The 24092-nt window shown below is 45.1% G+C and overlaps 1 protein-coding gene across 2 annotated transcripts in view; it reads left to right on the top strand.

Moving 5' to 3' along the window:
• Positions 1-22221, top strand: part of MFRP (membrane frizzled-related protein) — a 94414-nt gene extending 72193 nt beyond the window's left edge. For both annotated transcript variants that reach the window (XM_073657844.1, XM_073657845.1), the window contains exons 10-13: positions 4150-4280; positions 10402-10536; positions 12807-12934; positions 21906-22221. In XM_073657844.1, the coding sequence (XP_073513945.1) occupies positions 4150-4280; positions 10402-10536; positions 12807-12934; positions 21906-22130 (619 nt within the window). In that variant the 3' untranslated portion in view covers positions 22131-22221. The remainder of the gene's footprint in view (positions 1-4149; positions 4281-10401; positions 10537-12806; positions 12935-21905) is intronic.
• Positions 22222-24092: the final 1871 nt, after the last annotated feature.

Raw genomic sequence — 24092 nt, 5'->3', positions numbered from 1 at the left:
ATACAATGGTTACGGACACTGTTTGGTAATGACTGATCACTTCACCAAGTTCGCAGTAGTGACGCCCACCAAAGACCAGACAGCAGAAGCCGCAGCTAAGGCCGTCTGCCAGGATTTCATCCGGATTTATGGGTGCCCGAAGCGAATACATTCTGACCAAGGGGCCTGCTTCCAAGGACGAGTGATGGGTGAACTATACCGTATCTATGGGATCAACCGATCCCGAACAACGCCTTACCACCCTCAAGGGAATGGCGCATGCGAGCGTTTCAACTGAACCCTGTTGCAAATGTTGCGAACACTGGAAGCGGACAAAAAGATGAAGTGGCCCGAATTTGTGTCCGAGCTGGTGTGGGTGTATAATAATCGAGTTCATGCGACTACTGGCTACACCCCTTACATGTTGCTGTTTGGAAGGAGTGGGCGAAAAATTACTGAACTAGAGCTAGACTTAGAAGACTCCAGCCCGGGCAGTAGCCCGAGTACCTGGATTCGAGAGCACAAGCGCCGGCTTCATACGGTGAGAAGATTGGTTGCTCAGAAGTTTCAGGAAGTAGAGCATGTAGATCGGCCTCCGACCTCAGGTGGATCACTCCAGCCAGGAGACCGTGTGCTGGTAAGGGCCAAATGATTTGGGAGCAAACTGAACCATCTTTGGGAGGCGATACCATATCGGGTGGTGAAGAAGATTCACCCCGACAACCCAGTCTACGAGGTCAAGCCCGAAGGAGATGACGCCGCGGCACCTAGGGTGTTGCACCGCAATATGCTGCGACCTTGCTCCTCTGAAGCAGAGGCCTGTAACGAAGTTGGGCCTTCAAACGAATTGACTGAGGTGCCACATACAGGAACCTTGGGGGATGAAGAAGGATGGGCCACAATGCAATTGGGCCCGTCAGAACCGTCAATGTCAACCCCGAGTGGGACCCAGAATGAATCGAGAAGTGACTTGCAATCCCCATTGGTTGATTCATCGGATATCCCGGAGTCACCTCCGCAGGAAGAGCCCCGTAGAACTGAGCGGGCTAATGCCGGAATTCCTCCTAACCGGTATGCTCAAGAAGAGTTCATCTGGTCTCAGATCCAGCAGAAAACAAAGGAGTGTGCCCAACTCCTGTCTGAACTTGCACTGCCTGGAAAGAGGCATCCATTCCGCAAGAAATCCACTCACCCGAGGACTGGCGAACAAAAAGGAGGGAGAAATGTAATGGAGACAAAAGCGCCTCTAAGAGGATTCTTACAGGGTGCTTCAAAGATAGAGAGAGATTGCCATCTGCTGGTCAGGCACAGTCATGCGGAACCGAGATGTACAAGAGAAGTTGAAGGGGGAGCAGATTTAGACGCTGGACCCAGTCAGGTGACTTCCAGGAAGGAGTTCCAAGGTACAAGAGGCCAGCACGCCAAGCCTGATAGGTTTTGGCGCCAAGCAGCAGAGAGGAGTAGACGTGCTCCCTGCGTGTTGAGAAGCCCCGCGTGGCAGGTCTAAGCCGGAGGCCTGCGAGGTGCCACAGCCGGGCGCCGGTGAATGAGCTCCAGATCCCTCACAGATGTGACTCGAGTGCTGTGCCTACTGAAGAGAGTCGGAACCTGCTTGCGGCGCTGAGTGAGTTCGCGGAACCCGACGTCGCCCGCCGACAGACGAGGTCTGGACCCCCCTATCCACGGCTTGAGAGACTGCCTCCATTGGCCAGGAAGAGAGGAGTTGGGAGATTGCTGAGCCAGGAGAGTCACGCCAGTGAAAGCAGAGGAGATGCATACGTGAACAGGGCCGTCACTTCTACTGTTCACTCACGGTACCGGGGCCAGTTGGGTTTAGGTACTCAGGTTGGGAGGGGAACAGTTGGGGCGGAAGAAGCTAAACTTGCTTTAATTGATTTTGTCCGGAAAAGACTTGCAGCCTAGCGGGAATAACCAGTGACCCCTGCTAGGGCCATATACAGAGATAAAGAACTGACGTGGTGACTCCCCTGACTGGGTGCACCACATTACTTTGAGAGACTTCGTATTTTGCTAATATTTCAAATTACCGCTCAATACCCTTGTTAATAATAATAATAATCTTTATTTTTATATAGCGCTAACATATTCCGCAGCGTTTTACATACATTATCGTCGCTGTCCCCATCGGGGCTCACAATCTAGATTCATTATCAGTATGTCTTTGGAGTGTGGAAGGAAACCGGAGAACCCGGAGGAAACCCACGCAAACACAGGGAGAACATACAAACTTCTTGCAGATTTTGTCCTTGGTGGGATTTGAACCCAGGACCCCAGCGCTGCAGCCTTGTTCAGAATACCTGTTATATATATACATAAACTGTTTATAATCATCTCCGACTGTCCTTGACTTGTGTCTCTGTGCGTTGCATTCCGGCACCTGCATTTAACAACCCCGGAAATACTCGGCGAGCGCCGAGCATCTCGAGCAGTGAGATGCTCGGGCGAGCACCGAGAAGTAGTGAGCATGCTTGCTCATCACTATTAGGAAACCTTTGCAGGTGTTTTTCGTTAATTATTTTAATTTACTGAGATAATGACTTTTGTGTTTTCATTGGCTGTAATCCGTAATCATCAACATTAACAGAAATAAACACTTGAAATAGATCACTCTGTCTTTAATGACTCTATATAATATATTACTTTGGAAAAGAGAAGGCTTAGGGGAGACCTCATAAACATGTATAAATACATCAGGGGGCAGTACAGAGATCTCTCCCATGACCTGTTTATACCAAGGATGGTGACAAAGACGAGGGGGCACACTATGCGTCTGGAGGAAAGGAGGTTCCTACACCAGCATAGAAGGGGATTCTTTACGGTCAGAGCCGTGAGACTCTGGAACTCTCTGGGAGAGGAAGTGGTGATGTCCAACTCACTTAATGAGTTCAAGAGAGGCCTGGACGCCTTTCTTGAGAACAATAAAATTACATCTTATGCTTAGTTAATTAATCCAGGGATTTAATCTGACTGCCAGATTGGTGTCGGGAAGTGAATTTTTCCTCAATGATGTAAATTGGCCTATACCGCATGGTTTTTTGTTGCCTTCCCCTGGATCAACGCTGCGGAATAGCTGCAGTGCACAAGAAATAGGCTGAACTGGATGGACGCTTGTCTTTTTTCGGCCTTATAAACTATGTAACTATGTAACACTTTCTGTATTGAAGAACTGAAGTAAATTAACTTTATGATGATATTCTAATTTAGTGAGATGCACCTGTATATACATTCATTTTTTATATTCATTCATTTTCTCACGCATTGTTAACCCCCATAACATCATTAAATAGAATTGTTTTTATTCTTTTTTTCCCCCAGTTCACTATTACAACGGTACCAGATTTCTATATGTTTTTTTATATTTTGCTACTTATGCACACTGAAAACATTTTTTTTTTTCAGAAAATGTGTTTTTACACCATTACATTAGATTATTAGAGTTAGAGTTTTTTTCACTGACAAAATCATGTGAGGGATTCATTTTTGTGGGGGAAGATGATGTTTTCAGAGGTACAAGTTTTCTTTGCATACCACTTTTTTTTCACTTTTTATTACACTTTTTGTGTGGCATAATGACAAGAAAAAAGCTTTTTTGATTTGTCTGTTCTTCTTACAGTGTTCACCTTATGGGATAAATAATGTGACAGTTTTTTACTTCCCGTTGTTTATTTTTGTTTTTACTTAAAAGCTACGTTTCTAATGGCAAAACATTTTTCTGTTTTTTTGTTTTTTTACATGTCCACAAATTTTGTTGATATTTTTACATAGTTTCACTATGGAACATGAACTTTCCATGGTCTGATCACTGATCTTATACAGTGAAATACTTATGTTTCATAATATATCAGAGGTGGCAGTAGTACACTGACAGATGGTCTATTAGAAGCTGTTTATGGCAGGGTAAAACAGACCACCATAGGGCAGACCACAAGGACTTTGCTTGGCCTAAGGTTATCAACCATCTGCAGCCTGCGATCGCATTATGGGGGTGCCGAGTTGGTTAAAGAAGGAGCCCCGCCTCCTGATAATATCTAGATACTATTGTCACAATTGACAGGTGGTTATATGACCGTGATTGGTGCCATCACCGATCATCGTCATTGCAGTGGTTATTGTGGGACAAACTCTACTTCTTTCCCATGCTTTTTCCAGGTTCTGTGGATCTGACATCCCGCCTACCCTTATTTCCTCTGGGGCGCAGATGACAATTTTGTTTGTAGCAGATGAAGAAATTTCAGACGTCGGATTCTTTGCTACATACAAAGCTTTCAATGCTACAGAAAGTAAGTGACATCAAATATAACGCAAAGCAGCCATCTGACAGGTTGTTGTCCCTTCTAAAAAGTGATAATAGGGGGAGCTAGCCGAATAGATGTGGCTAAACTAGAAAGGAGGCAGATATCTGGTTAGTATATTTGTGGGGTGCATTGTATGATACCGTCATGTAGTGATCAGATAATAGTAGATCAGTCCTACAGAGTCGCTCTGCAGACTATGCAGGTGGTTACAGTACAGCTAAATCCAGAGACACACAGATGATTGTAAGACTATATTCACACATTGCGTTTTCGCTTCTCTCAGTTCTCTCGTTTCCCCATTTGAGCCCAGAAGTTTAAGGCTGCTTCTGTTCTTGTGGCTTGATTAAACCCATTACATTTCTCATTGTATCCAGTCACTTAACCACATCACTGCCGAGGAAAGTTTTTGGCTTTACAAGACCCAAATTTCCTATATTGTGTAACTAGTGTTACTGTTTACAGGTGAATGGTATCCATTGTCAAATATGACAAATTGTAAGCCCAGTAACATCCTGGGCAATCCCCTGGCATCCTTCCCCATGCTGCCTCATTGTCATTCAGACTGCTCACTCGGCCACCATCTTTCTCATACATTTTTCCCCTTGTCCCCACTCATGCCAAACAGCTTGTATCCATGTCTTCCTCTATCTCACAGAGACTGCCCTCCATGCTGTCCACTTTCTCACTTACAAGGCAGCCTGATCCCTACTCTGTTTCACACAGACTGCTACTCATGTCCCTTCTCTCAGACTGCTCCCTATGTCCCTTCTCTCTCAGACTGCTCCCCATGCCTCTTCTATCTCAAAATGCTCCCTATGTCCCTTTTCTCTCAGACTGCTCCCTATGCCCCTTCTCTCAGACTGCTCCCCATTCCCCTTCTCTCAGACTGCACCCCACACCCCTTCTCTCAGACTGCACCCCACACCCCTTCTCTCAGACTGCACCCCACACCCCTTCTCTCAGACTGCACCCCACACCCCTTCTCTCAGACTGCACCCCACACCCCTTCTCTCAGACTGCTCCCCATATCCCTTCTCTCAAACTGCACCCCATGCTCCTTCTCTCAGACTGCACCCCATACCCCTTCTCTGACTGCTCCCTATGCCCCTTCTCTGTCAGTCTTGTCCCCATATCCCTTCTCTCAGACTGCACCCCACACCCCTTCTCTCAGAATGCTCCCCACACCCCTTCTCTCAGACTGCACCCCATGCTCCTTCTCTCAGACTGCACCCCACACCCCTTCTCTCAGACTGCACCCCACACCCCTTCTCTCAGACTGCTCCCCATATCCCTTCTCTCAAACTGCACCCCATGCTCCTTCTCTCAGACTGCACCCCATACCCCTTCTCTGACTGCTCCCTATGCCCCTTCTCTGTCAGTCTTGTCCCCATATCCCTTCTCTCAGACTGCACCCCACACCCCTTCTCTCAGAATGCTCCCCACACCCCTTCTCTCAGACTGCACCCCATGCTCCTTCTCTCAGACTGCACCCCACACCCCTTCTCTCAGACTACTCCCCATGCCCCTTCTCTGACACTGCTCCCCATGTCCCTTCTCTCAGACTGCACGCCACACCCCTTCTCTCTGACTGCTCCCTATGCCCCTTCTGTCAGTCTTGTCCCCATATCCCTTCTCTCAGACTGCACCCCATGCCCCTTCTCTCTCAGACTGCGCCCCATGCCCCTTCTCTCACACTGCTCCCCATGTCCCTTCTCTCAGACTGCACCCCACACCCCTTCTCTCAGACTGCTCGCCATGCCCCTTCTCTGTCAGTCTTGTTCCCATGCCCCTTTTCTCGCACTGCTCCCCATGCCCCTTCTCTCAGACTGCTCCTTATGCCCCTTCTCTGTTAGTCTGCTCTCCATTCCCCTTCTCTCAGACTGCACGCCACACCACTTCTCTCAGACTGCACCCCATGCCCCTTCTCTAAGACTGCACCCCATGCCACTTCTCTCTGACTGCTCCCCATGCCCCTTCTCTCTCACACTGCTCCCCATGCCCCTTCTCTCAGACTGCTCCCCATGCCCCTTCTCTCTCAGACTGCTCCCCATGTCCCTTCTCTCACACTGCTCCCCATGCCCTTTCTCTCTGACTGCTCCCCATGTGCCTTCTCTCAGACTGCTCCCCATATCCCTTCTCAGACTGCACCCCACACCCCTTCTCTCAGACTGCACCCCATGCCCCTTCTCTCTGACTGCTCCCTATGCCCCTTCTCTGTCAGTCTTGTCCCCATATCCCTTCTCTCAGACTGCACCCCACACCCCTTCTCTCAGACTGCACCCCACACCCCTTCTCTCAGACTGCACCCCACACCCCTTCTCTCAGACTGCACCCCACACCCCTTCTCTCAGACTGCACCCCACACCCCTTCTCTCAGACTGCTCCCCATATCCCTTCTCTCAAACTGCACCCCATGCTCCTTCTCTCAGACTGCACCCCATACCCCTTCTCTGACTGCTCCCTATGCCCCTTCTCTGTCAGTCTTGTCCCCATATCCCTTCTCTCAGACTGCACCCCACACCCCTTCTCTCAGAATGCTCCCCACACCCCTTCTCTCAGACTGCACCCCATGCTCCTTCTCTCAGACTGCACCCCACACCCCTTCTCTCAGACTGCACCCCACACCCCTTCTCTCAGACTGCTCGCCATGCCCCTTCTCTGTCAGTCTTGTTCCCATGCCCCTTTTCTCGCACTGCTCCCCATGCCCCTTCTCTCAGACTGCTCCTTATGCCCCTTCTCTGTTAGTCTGCTCTCCATTCCCCTTCTCTCAGACTGCACGCCACACCACTTCTCTCAGACTGCACCCCATGCCCCTTCTCTAAGACTGCACCCCATGCCACTTCTCTCTGACTGCTCCCCATGCCCCTTCTCTCTCACACTGCTCCCCATGCCCCTTCTCTCAGACTGCTCCCCATGCCCTTTCTCTCTGACTGCTCCCCATGTGCCTTCTCTCAGACTGCTCCCCATATCCCTTCTCAGACTGCACCCCACACCCCTTCTCTCAGACTGCACCCCATGCCCCTTCTCTCTCAGACTGCTCCCCATGCCCCTTCTCTCTCAGACTGCTCCCCATGTCCCTTCTCTCACACTGCTCCCCATGCCCTTTCTCTCTGACTGCTCCCCATGTGCCTTCTCTCAGACTGCTCCCCATATCCCTTCTCAGACTGCACCCCACACCCCTTCTCTCAGACTGCACCCCATGCCCCTTCTCTCTCAGACTGCTCCCCATGCCCCTTCTCTCTCAGACTGCTCCCCATGTCCCTTCTCTCAGACTGTTCCCTATGTCCCTTCTCTCTGACTGCTCCCCATGTCCATTCTCTCAGACAGCTCCCCATGCCCCTTCTCTCAGACTGCTCCCTATGCCCCTTCTCTCTCAGACTGCTCCCTATGCCCCTTCTCTCTCAGACTGCTCCCCATGTCCCTTCTCTCTCAGACTTCTCCCTATGCCCCTTCTCTCTCAGACTTCTCCCTATGCCCCTTCTCTCTCAGACTGCTCCCTATGCCCCTTCTCTCTCAGACTGCTCCCTATGCCCCTTCTCTCTCAGACTGCTCCCCATGTCCCTTCTCTCAGACTGCTCCCCATGTCCCTTCTCTCAGACTGCTCCCTATGCCCCTTCTCTCAGACTGCTCCCTATGCCCCTTCTCTCAGACTGCTCCCTATGCCCCTTCTCTCTCAGACTGCTCCCCATGTCCCTTCTCTCAGACTGCTCCCTATGCCCCTTCTCTCTCAGACTGCTCCCCATGTCCCTTCTCTCTCAGACTTCTCCCTATGCCCCTTCTCTCTCAGACTGCTCCCTATGCCCCTTCTCTCTGAGACTGCTCCCTATTCCCCTTCTCTCTGAGACTGCTCCCTATTCCCCTTCTCTCTGAGACTGCTCCCTATGCCCCTTCTCTCTCAGACTGCTCCCCATGCCCCTTCTCTCTGAGACTGCTCCCTATGCCCCTTCTCTCTGAGACTGCTCCCTATGCCCCTTCTCTCTGAGACTGTTCCCTATGCCCCTTCTCTCTGAGACTGCTCCCTATGCCCCTTCTCTCTGACTGCTCCCAATGCCCCTTCTCTCTCAGACTGCTCCCAATGCCCCTTCTCTCTCAGACTGCTCCCCATGCCCCTTCTCTCTCAGACTGCTCCCTATGCCCCTTCTCTCTGAGACTGCTCCCTATGCCCCTTCTCTCTCAGACTGCTCTCTATGCCCCTTCTCTCTCAGACTGCTCCCTATGCCCCTTCTCTCTCAGACTGCTCCCTATGCCCCTTCTCTCTCAGACTGCTCCCCATGTCCCTTCTCTCAGACTGCTCCCCATGTCCCTTCTCTCAGACTGCTCCCCATGTGCCTTCTCTCAGACTGCTCTCTATGCCCCTTCTCTCTCAGACTGCTCCCAATGCCCCTTCTCTCTCAGACTGCTCCCCATGCCCCTTCTCTCTGAGACTGCTCCCTATGCCCCTTCTCTCTGAGACTGCTCCCTATGCCCCTTCTCTCTGAGACTGTTCCCTATGCCCCTTCTCTCTGAGACTGCTCCCTATGCCCCTTCTCTCTCAGACTGCTCCCAATGCCCCTTCTCTCTCAGACTGCTCCCAATGCCCCTTCTCTCTCAGACTGCTCCCCATGCCCCTTCTCTCTCAGACTGCTCCCTATGCCCCTTCTCTCTGAGACTGCTCCCTATGCCCCTTCTCTCTCAGACTGCTCTCTATGCCCCTTCTCTCTCAGACTGCTCCCTATGCCCCTTCTCTCTCAGACTGCTCCCTATGCCCCTTCTCTCTCAGACTGCTCCCCATGTCCCTTCTCTCAGACTGCTCCCCATGTCCCTTCTCTCAGACTGCTCCCCATGTGCCTTCTCTCAGACTGCTCTCTATGCCCCTTCTCTCTCAGACTGCTCCCTATGCCCCTTCTCTCTCAGACTGCTCCCCATGCCCCTTCTCTCTCAGACTGCTCCCTATGCCCCTTCTCTCTGAGACTGCTCCCTATGCCCCTTCTCTCTGAGACTGCTCCCTATGCCCCTTCTCTCTCAGACTGCTCCCTATGCCCCTTCTCTCTCAGACTGCTCCCTATGCCCCTTCTCTCTCAGACTGCTCCCTATGCCCCTTCTCTCTCAGACTGCTCCCTATGCCCCTTCTCTCTCAGACTGCTCCCCATGTCCCTTCTCTCAGACTGCTCCCCATGTCCCTTCTCTCAGACTGCTCCCCATGTGCCTTCTCTCTCACACTGCTCTTGGACTGCTTCCCATAACCCTCCTCTTTCACAGACTGTTTCCCATTGCTCCTCTCTTACAGACTCATGATTTTTAAGAGAAAAACATACTGTAAAAGCTACTGGGGGCCAAACCGCACAGGAGACTGGTCACCAACCTCTCCCCGCCCACTGCCCAGGACTGACTGATCTCTCACTACCGCAGCGTTCGTGTCTAACATACATGGCTGAAATGATGCAGCCAGTGTCCATGGACCGGGCAGCATGTATTCGCTCTCAGGTTTCCTTTAAAGATAATCCATTAGCCTTTTAGTCTGGCCATGTTACATTCCCCTTCATGCTCTTCTCCATTGTGGTGCAGGACGTTTTTCAAGAAGTTATAATGTGAAAAAAGGTAATAGCCTCTATTAGTTGTGGTTTTGCCACAATTTACACAAAACCCAGGCAAAAATATAGCGGCTTTGCTGAGAAAACACATTTCTGGCACAGAGGACCTATTAACAGATAATTCCATATGCTAAACACAGTGATTGGGTGGTTCCCTAGACCCAATACCCCCTTGGGTACCTGCTAAATAATTCTACTTGTAGATTAAGGCACTGCCCCTTGTATGTTTTATCACGGGGGCAGCGGCACATATATTAAGGCTAGAGTGCAAGTATTATAAACTGGTCTATGATGAATTCCTCAATAAAGATCACCCATATTGGGAAATACAGCACAAAATACAATTAAAAAAGTAGAAATCTTAGTAAGTTACAGACCCTTTGTGTTGCAAGGACCTTCATACATATGGGACTCATAGTTACAGACCCTTTGTGTTGCGGGGGACCTTCATACATATGGGGCTCGTGGAGAAAACCATTGTTTTCTAAAATGTAGTTATGTAAGATTACTAAATGTAGTAAATATTCCTCCATCAGATGAATGTGGTACCATGGAGCTGAGATGTGATGATGGAAAGTGTCTACCTTTGCAGTGGGCCTGTGATGGATGGCTGGACTGTTCTGATGGAAAAGATGAGCAGGGCTGTCTTATGGTACCAGATCCTGAACCAGGTGATTTCTCCCGACTCTGCCAAGAATTCCTGTGTTCTTTATCATAGAGCTACTGCCAGTCTTCTCTCCCACCCAACATCATCTGTCGTGGGAGAGTCAGGAGGCACTGATACACAAAATAAGCCCATCCTGACAAATTTGGTCGTTTCAGCTCACATTTACTAATATGTATGGGGTCCAAAGCTGTACAGTGGTGCGCACTGCCATGCTCTTCTCCCCTTCTAATTCTGCTTACTCACCACTTTTTCACTCCGTTACATGGTGCCCCCAGTAATAAAATCTGAATAAACCCAAATATTGGTACTGCACACCATTACCAGCTGCAGAAATATAACATTGGGGGAAGTAAAGGCATCGAACTCCAGATCAGACCCTAAAATAAAATCATACCTTGGACCAGAACCTAAATATACTCAGACCTTAGAGCAGACCACTAAATAAATATACACCATAGACTATACCCCAAAATTAATTCTTACCAAACCATTGAACTATTACAGATCCCAGACCCAAAATGAATTCAGAAGCCAGATCAGGTAGCAAAATTCAGACCTCAGGCCAAACCCATGAAATTAATACAGACTCCAGACCAAGCCTCACAATAAATTCAGACTTCAGACCAGACCCTAAACAAATAAGGACCCTAGGCCAGATCCTAATATTAATTCAGAGCCCAAATGAGACAATTAAGTAAATACAAACCCCACAACTTATTTAGACCTCAGACCAGACCTTCTAAATAAATCAACTTAAATTTAGACTACCTAAATAAATCAGGCCCTTGATCCAACCCCCTAAATAAATAAGATTATAGATCAAACCTCTGAAATAAATCAGATTCTAGACCCCCTATATAAATCAAACCACATACCCTAATATTATCTGACTTTAGACCTGATTCCTAAATAGTCCCAGTCCCTAACAGTGAGAGGTGTATTGATGTATATTGGAAGGAGGACTAAGCATTACTATAGGAGGCTGGAAGAAGCAACACCACAAGGAAACAATTCCATAAGTTGTTCATTACAACTTTTCCGAGAGGAGGCTTTTTTTTTTTAACTGTTGCAAGTTAACTACACAAAAATTTTAGCTTGATGGGATATTCATCACCTCTACAACATGTTAGTCACAAAGAAATATTCACAAATGCACATTTATAAAATGCTTGCGTTCAAATTTGGATTTTACAAAACAGGAATATAGCGTATAATACGAGGAATAAACCAGTCTTTATACATATTCCCTTGCAACGTTTGTCTCTTCCTCAAACATGCTATGTAGAAAGGCTGATTTTTTTCCTTTTATTACACATAATTTTCTTATTTTCAGGGAAAGACAGTAAGGCGGATAGTGCTGTGCTGCTGGTAGAATTAAAAGAATTCCAGAATCCTTAGTGATCAGATAGTATGTGGTTTGTTCTCAACGCGTTTCAAAGTTGTACCGACTTCTTCTTCAGGATAACCACCAATCGATGGCACTTTGAATAAATCGCATACTATCTGAACACTCAGGATTTTGGAATTCTTTTAATCCTACTAGCAGCGCAGCACTATCCACTTTCTTGTCTTTTCCCTGATATTTCCATTGAAATTTCTAACCCACGGAGCAGCAGCAGTGGAAATTTCAATCGGGGCCTGATTGTATAGCCATGGATACACTTCTGCAACATCTTAATTGTAGCTGTGTACACAAAATGGAAATGAAGGGAATTCGTCACCAAGTTTTTGCTTCCCCATCTGAGAGGAGCATTATGAAGGGGCAGAGATCCTGATTCCAGGGAAGTGTCACTTACTGGGCTACTTGTTACACTTTTAATAACATCATTGTTTTCTCTGCTGCAGTTCTAGCAGTTCTCTGACTGCTGAGCTCAGTATAACCCCGTCCACACCACTGATTGGCTGCTTTCTGTGTACACTGTGCATAGGCAGAAAGCTGCCAATCAGTGGTGGGGGGTGGGGTTATACAGGGTTCATGAATATGGAAGACGACATAAGCTCCTGCTGATAAACCTGTGATTTTATAAAAATCACAGCAAGCAGTCGAGTGAGTGACACAACACTGGAATCAGGGACTCTTTTCCTACATCATGCTGCTCTCGGATTACACAGTGAAAACCTTCTGACAGATTCCCTTTAACTCAAGGTTTACACAGTTGGTTCAATTTTTTGAGCGAGTGTTGAAAAGTCATACAGAATATATTCTTATATATGTGTCATATACGACTGTTTTAAGCCATTTTTCCCGTAACCACTTTTTCTTCTTTTCGGTAGAGAACCCATGTCAGCCACTGAAAGTTCCTTTGTGCCAGGGCCTGTCTTACTCGCTCACCGTGTTTCCAAACCTGTGGGTTTCTCTTCTGGAGCAGCCAGCGGTCAGTGACCAAGTGACAGGATATCAGGTAGTGCTCTGAGCAATTTCCAGATTATTTGCTTCAGTATGAAGTATTGTCACATGTAATAATAATCATTTTATTTATATAGCGACAACATATTCCGCAGCACTTTACAACTGAGTGGGGACCTGTACAGACAATAAAGACATCACAAAGTAACACAGAGTGCAACAGTTACAGGAAGAGTGAGGGTCCTGCTCACAGTCTATAAGGAAATAGGGGAAAAGTGCTTGTCCTGTATGGTCCAGCCATTATTGTAATGAATAGGGCATTTCAAATAAACTGCAGGATCCCGTAATCAGCCAGGATCTGTGTAAGGTAGTAGAGAGGATCTACTGCACACTCTGTTAATGCAGATCAAAGTTTATTAAGGTTGTGTAGAATAATGAAGAATTCAATAGTGCTCCTTAATTGCGACAATCATGACATTTAGGCTATGTGCCCACGATGTGGAAATGAAGCAGAAAATTTCTGCAGCATTTCTGCATGTCCTCTTCCGGAAAAACGCATGCGGAATTTCACTAGCGTTTATCACGCGTTTTTCGCGCGTTTTCGACATGCGGAATTGCCTTGCATTTTTTTATACATTAAAAAGGCAATTCCGCATGCAGAAACGCAAAATTAATTAACATGCTGCGGATTTTTGTGCGCATCAAAAACGCTGTGGAAAAATCCGCAGCATGGGCATAGAACTTGCGGATTCACATTGGGGACCATGGGGTGCGGATTAACAAGCGTTCTACAAGCGTTTACGCTGCGGAATTTCCGCATCAAATACGCTTGTAAAACGGTACATGGGCACATACCCGTAGGCTGTGTGCCCACGATGCATTTTTTAAGCGTTTCCGCAGCGGCAAAAACTCTGCAGAACGCTTGAAAACTCTTGGTAGAAGGCCTGCCATGTTCCCCAATGATAATCCGCATGTGCTGTGCACATGCTGCGGAAATTTCCGCTGCGGGTTATCATTGAGGAAAAAAACGCAGCACTACCAATTATTTAGCATAAGTGCTGCGTTTTCGCCGCCATTGACATGCATTGGAACGCATGACATCCGCATTACTGTATATGTAGATGCGGAATCCAAGCGTTTCAATGTGTGGATGGTACCCGGGTGTGGAGGACAGGAGACTCTCCTCCGGACCCAGATACCATAGAAACTGTAAAAAAAATAATACAATAAATATAATACTTACCTTCTCATGGCCCCCGGTGTGCTTGTCTTCACTTGCTGGCAGATCGCGGTGGACTGAAGGACCTGCGCTGACGTCATAGTCATGTGACGGCAGGTCCTTCAGTGTAGTGTACCGCGAGCTGCCAGCAAGGGAGGACGGAGCGAAGCAAGACTCCGGGGGCCATCGGAAGGTAAGTATAGATTTATTTTTTTATTTTTAAACATTCTTTAAAGGTCACACTATATAAATCCATGCTGGTTGCATGGATTTATATAGTGTGACCAAGTTGTCAAGCACTTTCCAAGTGATGCTAAAATCGTTTGGAAAGCGCTTGACAACCCGCATGCGGAAATGCATATGAAGAACGCTTCACTTCCGCTTGTCCCTGGCAGAAAAAACGCATGTACAATCAGCATGTACAATCCGCATGTACAATCCGCATGTACAATCCGCATGCGTTTTTTCTGCCAGGGAGATGCAGAAACGATCAGGAAAAAATCCGGAGCATTTCTGCATCGTAGGCACATAGCCTAAGGGTATGTGCCCACGATGCAGAAATGAAGCGGAAAATTTCCGCTTCATTTCTGCATGTCCTTGCCAGTAAAAACGCGTGCAGATTTTTACACGCATTTTTGACATGCGGATTTGCCATGCGTTTTTTCTAATGCATTGAGTAGGCAATTCCGCATGCGTAAACGGACAAATAACGCACATGCTGCAGATTTTTTCACAGATAAAATCCGCTGCGGAAAATTCCGCAGCATGGGCACAGAACATGCGGATTGTCATTGGGGACCATGGGGCACATATTACCAAGCATTTTTCAAACGTTTCCGCAGCAGAAATTCGGCAGCAAAAACACTTGAAAAACGCATCGTGGGCACGCAGCCTTAGATTATACAAAATCATTCTCAAACTGTTGCTGTATGAAAGGCACTGCGGTCATGTAATAGTCTTATAGGGCACTGTAAAAAGTTAATAAACCTTTATCTGCATTAATTAAGTGATAAGTGGATACTCTCTACTATATTCTGGGACTCCACTCCTGTTCCACTCGCACCTAGTTCTCATCAGGTGTATACACTCTGAATTTATGTTAGTCTTAAATCAGTTGCAGAACAGAGAGCACGGGTAGGGTGATAGACAGAAATCAATGAGGAGATATAGCGTGGTGCAGAACTGTGGAGAGCTTTGTGGGTGAGAGAGATGAGTTTATATTGTACTCTGTAGTGGATGGGTAACCAGTGCAGTGACTGGCACAAGATGGATGCATCGGTGTAGCAGCTGGACAGAAACATGATCCAGGCTGCCGCATTCAGGACGGATTAGAGAGGAGAAAGTTTGTTTAGAGGGAAACCGATCAGTAGAAAGTTGCAGTAGTCCAGACGAGAGTGAATAAGAGTGAGAGTAAGAGGTTTTTTCAGTTTCAAAGGTGAGAAAAGGTCGGATTCTGGAGAAGTTTTTAGGTGACATGAGCGAGTGAGTGATCATTTTTACTGAACCTTTTCAATTTTAGAAACAAAGGCAAATATTTAAAAACAATTTTGTATAAGTCAAAAAGATATGCTGAGCTTTTGTTAAATGTGCATTACATTTTTTACTTTGGGATCTTAAACTAACAATGAACATAAAAAACACACAGGAAATTAAAAATATCCCAGCAATACCTCTATTAAAGGGGTTGTCCGCTACATTTTATTAATGTACAAATGGTGGTGGAAACAGAAAAAATCCACGTACTCACCTACTGGATTAGGGCAACTCCTCCTTGTCTCCCATCAGTCTCCCGACTTCATCTTCTGGCGGGGAAGAAGCATCAGCTGACCTCTGATTGGCTGCCGAGATGATGTTCTGTCTGGAGTAGACAGTCTCCTCGCTCTCTCGTCCATCTTAAAATGAAAGTCAGCACAGAACAATCAGCTGTCACTATTTCTACCTTAGCCTTCAGTTAGTCGCGTCAAAATACTTACCCTATTAGTCGCGTGGGGATCCCAGTTTGCATATCGAAAAATAAACAACATATATTAAAGAAGAATTGCTACTTTATTTTTTACTTTATTTAGGAACTTACATTACAACATCTTAGCTATATAATAATATAACATTATTAATAATCCAAAAAATGTAAACATCTTCTTATATACTATGAAAAAGCAAGTAATGGTTTGCCACAAGAATCACATATCCTATATATCTCACAGAGCTAGGAAGCTACTGAAACGGACGGTTACCTACCTTCCATACTTGCAAAAACAAACTCGCTAGGATCCAATAGGTTAATTAAAGATTAATAAAATCTTAAATCTCCTCCTTTTTTAATCTTATTTTATCTCATCTTACAATTAAAACTGATCAGCACATTATAAAAACCTTCTCTGTGTGTCTGATGAGCTCAGCCATGTCACTCCTCCTCTTCAGTGTCCTTTGTATGGCCATAAGACAACTGCCTGCAGCAGAAGCCTCCTTGCTGGGCCTGGTTGGCAGAAGGATAATAGATTGCTATGCCCCCTTTTATGTAATGGAACTAATTAGCAGATTAACCCCTGCATTCTCTGCAGGATTCCTACAAGATTAAGTGATTCAGGGTCATGAAGAAAACGCTACGTAAAGATAGCTGCCCTGTAAGCCAATGTACAACCTACAGGTGCATCTCACTAAATTAGAATATCATCAAAAAATGTATTTATTTCAGTTCTTCGATACAAAAAGTGAAACTCGTATATTATATAGAGTCATTACAAACAGAGTGATCTATTTCAAGTGTTTATTTCTGTTAATGTTGATGATTATGTCTTACAGCCAATGAAAACACATAAGTCATTATCTCAGTAAATTAGAATACTTTATAACACCAGCTTGAAAAATGTTTTTAAAATCCGAAATGTTGTCCTACTGAAATGTATGTTCAGTAAATGCACTCAATACTTGGTCGGGGCTCCTTTTGCATCAATTACTGCATCAATGCGGCGTGGCATCGAGGCGATCAGCCTGTGGCACTGCTGAGGTGTTATGGAAGCCCAGGTTGCTTTGATAGCAGCCTTCAGCTCGTCTGCATTGTTGGGTCTGGTGTCTTTCATCTTCCTCTTGACATTACCCCATAGAGAATCTATGGGGTTAAGGTCAGGCGAGTTTGCTGGCCAATCAAGCACAGTGATACTGTTGTGTGTAAACCAGGTATTGGTACTTTTGGCAGTCGCCAAGTCCTGCTGGAGAATGAAATTTCCATCTCCAAAAAGCTTGTCGGCAGAGGGAAGCATGAAGTGCTCTAAAATTTCCTGGTAGACGGCAGCTCTAACTTCGGTCTAGATAAAACACAGTGGACCTACACCAGCAGATGACATGGCTCCCCAAACCATCACTGATTGTGGAAATTTCACACTAGACCTCAAGCAGCTTGGATTGTGGCCTCTCCACTCTTCCTCCAGACTCTGGGACCTTGATATCCAAATGAAAATTAGAACTCTGGAACCTTGTGGAATGTGTCAGTGACTGCCTTCTGGACATCTGTGAAGTCAGCAGTCTTCCCCATGATTGTGGAGCCTACTGAAACAGACTAAGGGACCATTTTAAATGCTTAGGAAGCCTCTGCAGGTGTTTTTTGTTAATTATTTTAATTTACTGAGATAATGACTTTTATGTTTCCATTGGCTGCAAGCCATAATCACCAACATTAACAGAAATAAACACGTGAAATAGATCACTCTGTTTGTAATAACTCTATATAATATACAAGTTTCATTTTTTGTATTGAAGAACTGAAATAAATAACTTTTTGATGATATTCTAATTTTGTGAGATGCACTTCTATTGTAAAACTTCCAGACATGAATGGTGAGGTCCACCAAACCAGTTTTCTGGAGAAGAGCTATTCCGCATACTTTCCACCAGAATCATTGCTGCAGCTCAGCAACAAGAATCTGTAGTTTTGCTTTATTAATTTCAGCACTCTACATGTATACAATACTAAATGATTTTTCTCTAGAGGATCAGAGTGAAAGACATTGACTATAGCGTTGCTGAAAGTGTAGCACACAGACACCATTACCATTACTGGGCCATTGATCTCCTTATGCTGCCATTTCATACTCCGTGTATTAGTCATAAAACTGATCAATTTAGCAAACCGCTAATGCTTTCTTGGAAAAGTGATGCTTCTCCTTCTGTGTGATATTGAGTATTCATTGTGCACCATCAGGAACCTCTTCAGTAGGAGCTGAAGAATAATCTTGAGGTGCATGCATGAAAGTTTATTAACATGGCAGAAAGTAGATGATATTAGTGCAGTGAATCATATGTAATAATCTGCCAGTTCTGATGTCAGCATTCATTAAAAAGGTTATCTGGTGCCATCCTGAACCGCTCATTCCCACATCGGAAGTGAGCGCTGCCGATGACGTTATGACCCTACACACCTACCAGGAGAGGACACAATCCACACCTGGCTTCTCAGCAGATGTGTTGGGTGAGAATGTCATCGGCAGCGCTCACTTTCAATGTGGAAGTGAATGGATCTGGATGTCACTGGATAGCAACCTAAAGATATTGGTATCAGCAATAGGACATCCATAAGAAAGGGGGGAAGACTTGAAATATGGTGATCTCTGCAGGTATATAGAAAATCAAGGAAGCAAATGACACATTTCAGATCTCTATGTTCCTATGAAATCCCAAATGTTGAATTTTCAAAGTTAATGAGAGTGCATGAATGAATTGACAACTAATTGTATCCATTCCCATTGTCGGAGATGTGTGTCCAAGAGGAATAACAGAGGAACAGCACAAAGCAGATTTCTAAGAAATGATGATCCAGATTTTTTGTTCCAGGGGGAATACATGTACATTCTAAGTGGACAGGTCTGGAGAGATAAAAGGTTCTGGAAATTAGGCCACATATCATAAATCTGAAATCTGTGATATAAATACTCCTCGACAACAAGAAGGAAATGAACGGAATTATGGAGATTACACGATCAATTGACATTTTAATGATCTGCAAATGATGAAAAGATGAAAATATCATTTTCAAAACATCTTGATTTATTCAGTATCAAGTAAAAGCGCCATAGATAAAAAATATATGCACCTAAATGCCTTGGCTGCTATCAATGTGGTCATTAATGGCTGTCTGAGGAATGTTCTGCCGCGCAGTAGCACTTGGGCAACAAATCATCAAGATCTGCCTATGGTAACTTCAATTGCAAATGACCAATGATGTCCCCGAGGTGCTCAATAGAAAACAAGTCCTGAGACGCTGCAGGACATTGTATCAGGCAGCTCCCATTGACCTCATCTCACCTCTATCAAAAGCTATTATGGTGCTGAGCAAGACAACAATGGAGGTTGAAATGAAGGTCTGTCCTCTTCATCAGTGAGTACCATTTTTCTCTTGGCTACAGTGATAGCCAAAGATTGGTTTGGAGAACCAAGATGCAAAATACTGATGAAAACAACCACTCACAAACCTACCAGTTCATGGAGGGGGTGGCTGTGTAGTATTATACATGCACACAGATGGAGCTTAGGACGCCAGTCACACAGATAGGTGTGCTGCACAGTATCTGGCTTACAGCCTATTAGATCAGGCGGGCTGCCCAGCACTATATAAGTGCACCACACAACCACAGACTGACAGATGCCCTAATTCACCCAACCAACACTAAAGGGCCTGACTGCATCCTGCATAAAAATGGAAAATGTGCAATAAATATATTACATGAGGTATTGGTCGATATTTTGGCCAAAATACGCAACCTCGCAATCCGCGTCAAGGGTCCTAATACTTGCGAGTCCTAACACTAAAATTAAAAACTTAAATACATCAGTATTTTGCACCTGTGCTGCCCCCGGTTTTATCATGGGGGTCTGCTGCATCCTGTTAGTGCAATTGTAATCTGACCTGGAGTTGGTAAGGCTTTTTTCTTTTCTGTGATGTTTTTAGAACATTCCTCAGACAACCACTAATAACCTCTGAGAGCAGCCAGGGCATGTACCGTAAGTGTGAGATTTTCTGCACATGGCTCATATTCTATACTGAATAAATTGACATTTTTTGAAAATGTTGCTTTCACACCTTCTCATTTAAAGATTTTTCTGTATTTTCATGACTATGAAAATTGTACATTCACACTGAAGGCATCAAAACTATGAATTAACACATGTGGAATTATATACTTAACAAAAAAGTGTGAAACAACTGAAAATATGACTTATATTCTAGGTTCTTCAAAGTAGCCACCTTTTGTTTTGATGACTGCTTTGCACACTCTTGGCATTCTCTTGCTGAGCTTCAAGAGGTAGTCACCGGAAATGGTTTTCACTTCACAGGTGTGCCCTGTCAGGTTTAATAAGTGGGATTTCTTGCCTTATAAATGGGGTTGGGACCATCAGTTGTGTTGTGCAGAAGTCTGGTGGATACACAGCTGATAGTCCTACTGAATAGACTGTTAGAATTTGTATTATGGCAATAAAAAAGCAGCTAAGTAAAGGATAACTAGTGGTCATCATTACTTTAAGAAATGAAGGTCAGTACGAAAAATTGGTAAAACTTTGAAAGTGTCCCCAAGTGCAGTTGCAAAAACCATCAAGCGCTACAAAGAAACTGGCTCACATGAGGACCGCCCCAGGAAAGGAAGACCAAGAGTCACCTCTGCTTCTGAGGATAAGTTTATCCGAGTCACCAGACTCAGAAATCGCAGGTTAACAGCAGCTCAGATTAGAGACCAGGTCAATGCCACACAGAGTTCTAGCAGCAGACACATCTCTTCAATAACTGTTAAGAGGAGACTTTGCGCAGCAGGCCTTCATGGTAAAATAGCTGCTAGGAAACCACTGCTAAGGACAGGCAACAAGCAGAAGAGACTTGTTTGGGCTAAAGAACACAAGGAATGGACATTAGACCAGTGGAAATCTGTGGTTTGGTCTGATGAGTCCAAATTTGAGATCTTTGTTTCCAACCACCGTGTCTTTGTGCGACGCAGAAAAGGTGAACGGATGGACTCTACATACCTGGTTCCCACCTTGAAGCATGGAGGAGGAGGTGTGATGGTGTAGGGGTGCTTTGCTGGTGACACTGTTGGGGATTTATTCAAAATTGAAGGCATACTGAACCAGCATGGCTACCACAGCATCTTGCAGCAGCATGCTATTCCATCTGGTTTGCGTTTAGTTGGACCATCATTTATTTTTCAACAGGACAATGACCCCAAACACACCTCCAGGCTGTGTAAGGGCTATTTGACCAAGGAGGAGAGTGATGGGGTGCTACGCCAGATGATCTGGCCTCCACAGTCACCAGACCTGAACCCAATCGAGATGGTTTGGGGTGAGCTGGACCGCAGAGTGAAGGCAAAAGGGCCAACAAGTGCTAAGCGTCTCTGGGAACTCCTTCAAGATTGTTGGAAGACCATTTCCGGTGACTACCTCTTGAAGCTCATCAAGAGAATGCCAAGAGTGTGCAAAGCAGTAATCAAAGCAAAAGGTGGCTACTTTGAAGAACCTAGAATATAAGACATATTTTCAGTTGTTTCACACTTTTTTGTGAAGTATATAATTCCACATGTGTTAATTCATAGTTTTGATGCCTTCAGTGTGAATGTACAATTTCATAGTCAAGAAAATACAGAAAAATCTTTAAATGAGAAGGTGTGTCCAAACTTTTGGTCTGTACTGTGTATATATATATATATATATATATATATATATATATATATATATATATACACACACACACACTCACACACACAATTTGTGTTTGTGTGTTGATATTCTCGAACACAATCTGATTCTTCCTCTTCTTCCTTGACAGATACTTCAAGAACTGCCCTGTTTCCCTGCCCTGCGTCCATTATTGTGCGCCTTGCTCCTTCCCAGTTGTTCCCCGGATGGTGGAGCATTGCAGCCATGTCGCTCGGTCTGCCTAAATGCGATGAACCTATGTCTGACACAGATAGAGCAGCTTGGTCTGTCGTGGCCCTTTAACTGTCAGCACTTACCATCACAGAGTCAGCAGTCAGATTGTGTGATTCCCTAAAATATATTCAGTCCACGGAAAGCTCAGTAAAATGTGTCTCACAAATAAATCTTCCTTACAATAAACCTGTATCAGATCTTCAGCTAAATAATCTGGAAACCTGTTTCTGATATTCTGTGTCATCATGGATCATGGACAGCAAGAAAACATTACATTCATGTGAACCTGGTTTTATTCTTAACAAGGTGATTTACTTATCTTGTGCTGATCTATGATTTACACTGTGTAGATTGCTGTATTATATGTGTAGCTTCAGTATTTATCAGTGGACTATTTGAAATTACAGCTTAAAGGCAACCTGTCAGCAGATTTATACAGCCCAACCAAACCAGTTATTGCAGTGTGTTTTACTCCGAAACGCTGCCACATTTCAGGGAAGACGTACTTTGAAAACCCGCTGAGGAATATGCAACTTAAATGATTAGTCCGGAGCAGCAGCTCCTCCCTGCCCCACTGCCTATGACTGACAGTTCTCTCCCTATGTGTGTGTATACCTGGAAACAAGAGCAAAAAAAACAATCAATTGCCCTCGCTAATTATCAAATAAATATTTTATTGAAGGACCAGTAGTTGGGGGAGAGGGGTACACATACATATGCTGAAACGCGCGTTGGGGTGGACACCATTCCAAAAGAAGTTTTTCACAGTACTGCCTCCGGGTAATCAATGATCTTACTATGGATAATGATACACTGACACTTCAGGTTACAGTATATTTGTAGATTAGGTACAATATAGTACAAGTGGGGTAGATGAACATTGTGGCTTTGCCACTGTGCATTGATGATGATATTATTCCCTAAGAGAAAGTAATTTACATGTATTGATAATATATGACTAAGGAATGTAGGTCTCTTTGTTTATGTGTACATATACCCCCCCCCCCCCAACTACAGGTCCTTCAATAAAATACTTATTTATTTGATAATTACCGAGGACAATTGATCGTTTTTTTCTCTCTTGTTTCCATATATATTTTTATGCGATCCCTCCTTGAATCACATATTAGTCCTATTACAGTATATGATTACATGATTGTTATCTCCCTAGAAGTTGCTAATACATATATATAGTAGGCATGCAATTTTATCCTATGAGAAACTATTGGTGTGTGTATAGCAGTCTCAGACTTGTCATCCAAGAAACATAGTCCCTGGCTGGCTTTTCAAAGCATGTTTTCTTTGAAACCCCACAGTGTTTCAGGATAAAACATATACGGCTGCAATAAGACAGCGAGTGTCTGATTCCTGCTGTCCGTGGTTTGGGCAGCATAAATCTCCAGTCAGGTTCCCTTTAAAGCTGATGCTCTCATTTCTCTCCAAAAAAATAAAGTCTCCTGAATTGTGAATTATCTGAATTTTTCTTTTCTTACAAAATGTGTAAATCATATTCTGCCACTTGTTAATTATACTCATATCTTACAATGCTTGGTGACAACTAATAGGGCCAGGGTTACCGCTACCAGGTGTTCCCAGAATCAGACTTAGGCCACGGCCCCACTATCAGTATTTGGTCAGTATTCGGTCACTATTTTTTCTCAGGAGTGGGAGCCAAAACCCGGAGTGGGTGATGAATGCAGAATTGGTGACTTGTTTCTATTATACCTTTTCTCTGCTTGTTCCTCACCTGGTTTTGTCTCGCACTCCTGAGAAAAAATACTGACCGAATACTGATCAAATACTGATAGTGGGGCCATGGCCTTAGATTGGCCTTACACATACGGTATTCATGGTCTGATAACGAACCGTGATGTTCTGACCGACCACAGGTCTAGTAACTAGTGTTGAGCAAATTTGTTCGGCATTTCAAATTCTGGTTCGTGTTCGGGGTTCCATCTTGTTGCGCCCAAAAATCGGCTCCGCCCATGAACATCCCTGATTTGCCATGCTGTCACGCAGATAACCTGCGTGACAGCGTGGCAAATCAGGAGTGTTCGTGGGCAGAGCCAATTTTTGGGTGCGA

Source organism: Phyllobates terribilis, unplaced genomic scaffold (assembly GCF_046119375.1).
Source record: "Phyllobates terribilis strain yellow unplaced genomic scaffold, ASM4611937v1 Scaffold_12__6_contigs__length_324123572, whole genome shotgun sequence".
Classification (NCBI taxonomy): Eukaryota; Metazoa; Chordata; class Amphibia; order Anura; family Dendrobatidae; genus Phyllobates; species Phyllobates terribilis.
This window is presented reverse-complemented; position numbering and strand designations above follow the sequence as displayed.